Below are 1,344 nucleotides of genomic sequence, written 5' to 3'. Positions count from 1 at the left end.
GTCGACCAGCAGCTGCGCCATCTCCAGGGGACCAGCAGTCTCCATCCGTCCCCGGGGGATCGTCTTGTCCCCCAGCTCGGCCACGGTTCCCAGGTAGAGCTTGAACTTCAGGTCCTCGGCCTCTAGTTCCTCCAAGTAGGTGGCCAGGCGGTGGAGGACATCGTCTGCCATCCCCAGCAGGGTTCAGAGCGTGGGTGCTGGAGGGCAGGAGCTGGAGGCTAGGAAGTTACTACAAGTGGGGATCCCAGCGTGCCCTCACATGACCACCCACAGGCAGCAAGCAGGAGAGAGGCTCGGCTTGCTCCCTGCTGCCAGAGGCTGTGAGGATGAGGAGGAAAGACCATCTGCTGAAATAGTGCCTTCTCACTCTTCAGTTGCCTCCTGCGCACTTAACAAGGGGCGTTTCCTTTGAGAAGGAGGAAGTTGGGGACAATGAGGAAATCATAGGAGCTATTTGACTCATGAGAAATTCTCACTTCTGCTCCCTGTCACACCTTGACCTCCTGATAAACGGTCCCTCTCTTTTCCTCATCCTTCCTCCTGTTTTCTGTGCCTCACTCGTGTGGGTGGTGGATCTTGTTCCCATCCGCTGCCATTGAGTTGGTCCTCAAGTCATGGCGCCCACAGGCACAAAGGATTCTGGGAGACTGAAGTGGAAGGCCAAGGGCCCCTCACTGGAAATTACAGAACTTTAACAGACGGGCAGGCGTGATTAAAGTCGACATCAATCACAGTGATTCACTTGATATCTCCCCTCCCTTTGGCTTTAAGTCCATAAAAGAGCCAACCTCTTTACGGACGCTGACTTCTTTAGGTTGGTTACTTTCAATTACACATTCTTCTAACAGTGACCCTCTCCCACGACTGGTTTCGGCTGAGAAACGTAGCCCATGAAGCAAGCCAACCCTGGGAAGAGGCACGCTGAGTCCGGAGTAACCAGAAAAGAGAACAAAGCGTTCCTGGGCGTCCCAAGGATCTTCAACCCCCTTCCCGTCTCCTTATAAAATCAGGTTGGCCCACTTGCTCAGGAGACAGACAGTTTAGAGACGTGATTCTCTGTCTCCTTGGGTCTGGACACTCAATAAACCTCAATAAACCTTCCGCTTTCTCTCTCCAATCTGTTGTCATCGTGGGCCCTTCGCGTCGGGGATCAGGACCTTGTTTTCCTGCAGCAGGATGGCAACGTCACCTGGCCCTATGCCATCCCCACGGCCGAGTACCGTTGGCACCCTAGGAATTTCATTCTTCCTTCTTTAAAATAATTTTATTTGTTTTTGTCAGGAATATAAACGGCAAAACATAGACCAGATCAACAACTTCTATACGACTCAGTGATGCCGATCA

General features: G+C 52.4%; 1 protein-coding gene across 1 annotated transcript in view; it reads right to left on the bottom strand.

Annotated features, from left to right (window-relative positions):
* NLRP12 (NLR family pyrin domain containing 12) overlaps nt 1-171 on the bottom strand; it is a 36,898-nt gene extending 36,727 nt beyond the window's left edge. Inside the window, 1 exon segment of the mRNA XM_007956959.1 lies at nt 7-171. Within this exon segment, the coding sequence (XP_007955150.1) occupies nt 7-171 (165 nt within the window).
* Nucleotides 172-1,344: the final 1,173 nt, after the last annotated feature.

The sequence above is a fragment of the Orycteropus afer genome, unplaced genomic scaffold, assembly GCF_000298275.1.
Source record: "Orycteropus afer afer isolate SDZICR_OR568_19922 unplaced genomic scaffold, OryAfe1.0 scaffold00689, whole genome shotgun sequence".
Classification (NCBI taxonomy): domain Eukaryota; kingdom Metazoa; phylum Chordata; class Mammalia; order Tubulidentata; family Orycteropodidae; genus Orycteropus; species Orycteropus afer.
The sequence above is the reverse complement of the archived record's forward strand: the minus strand, read 5'-3'. Positions and strand labels throughout refer to the sequence as shown.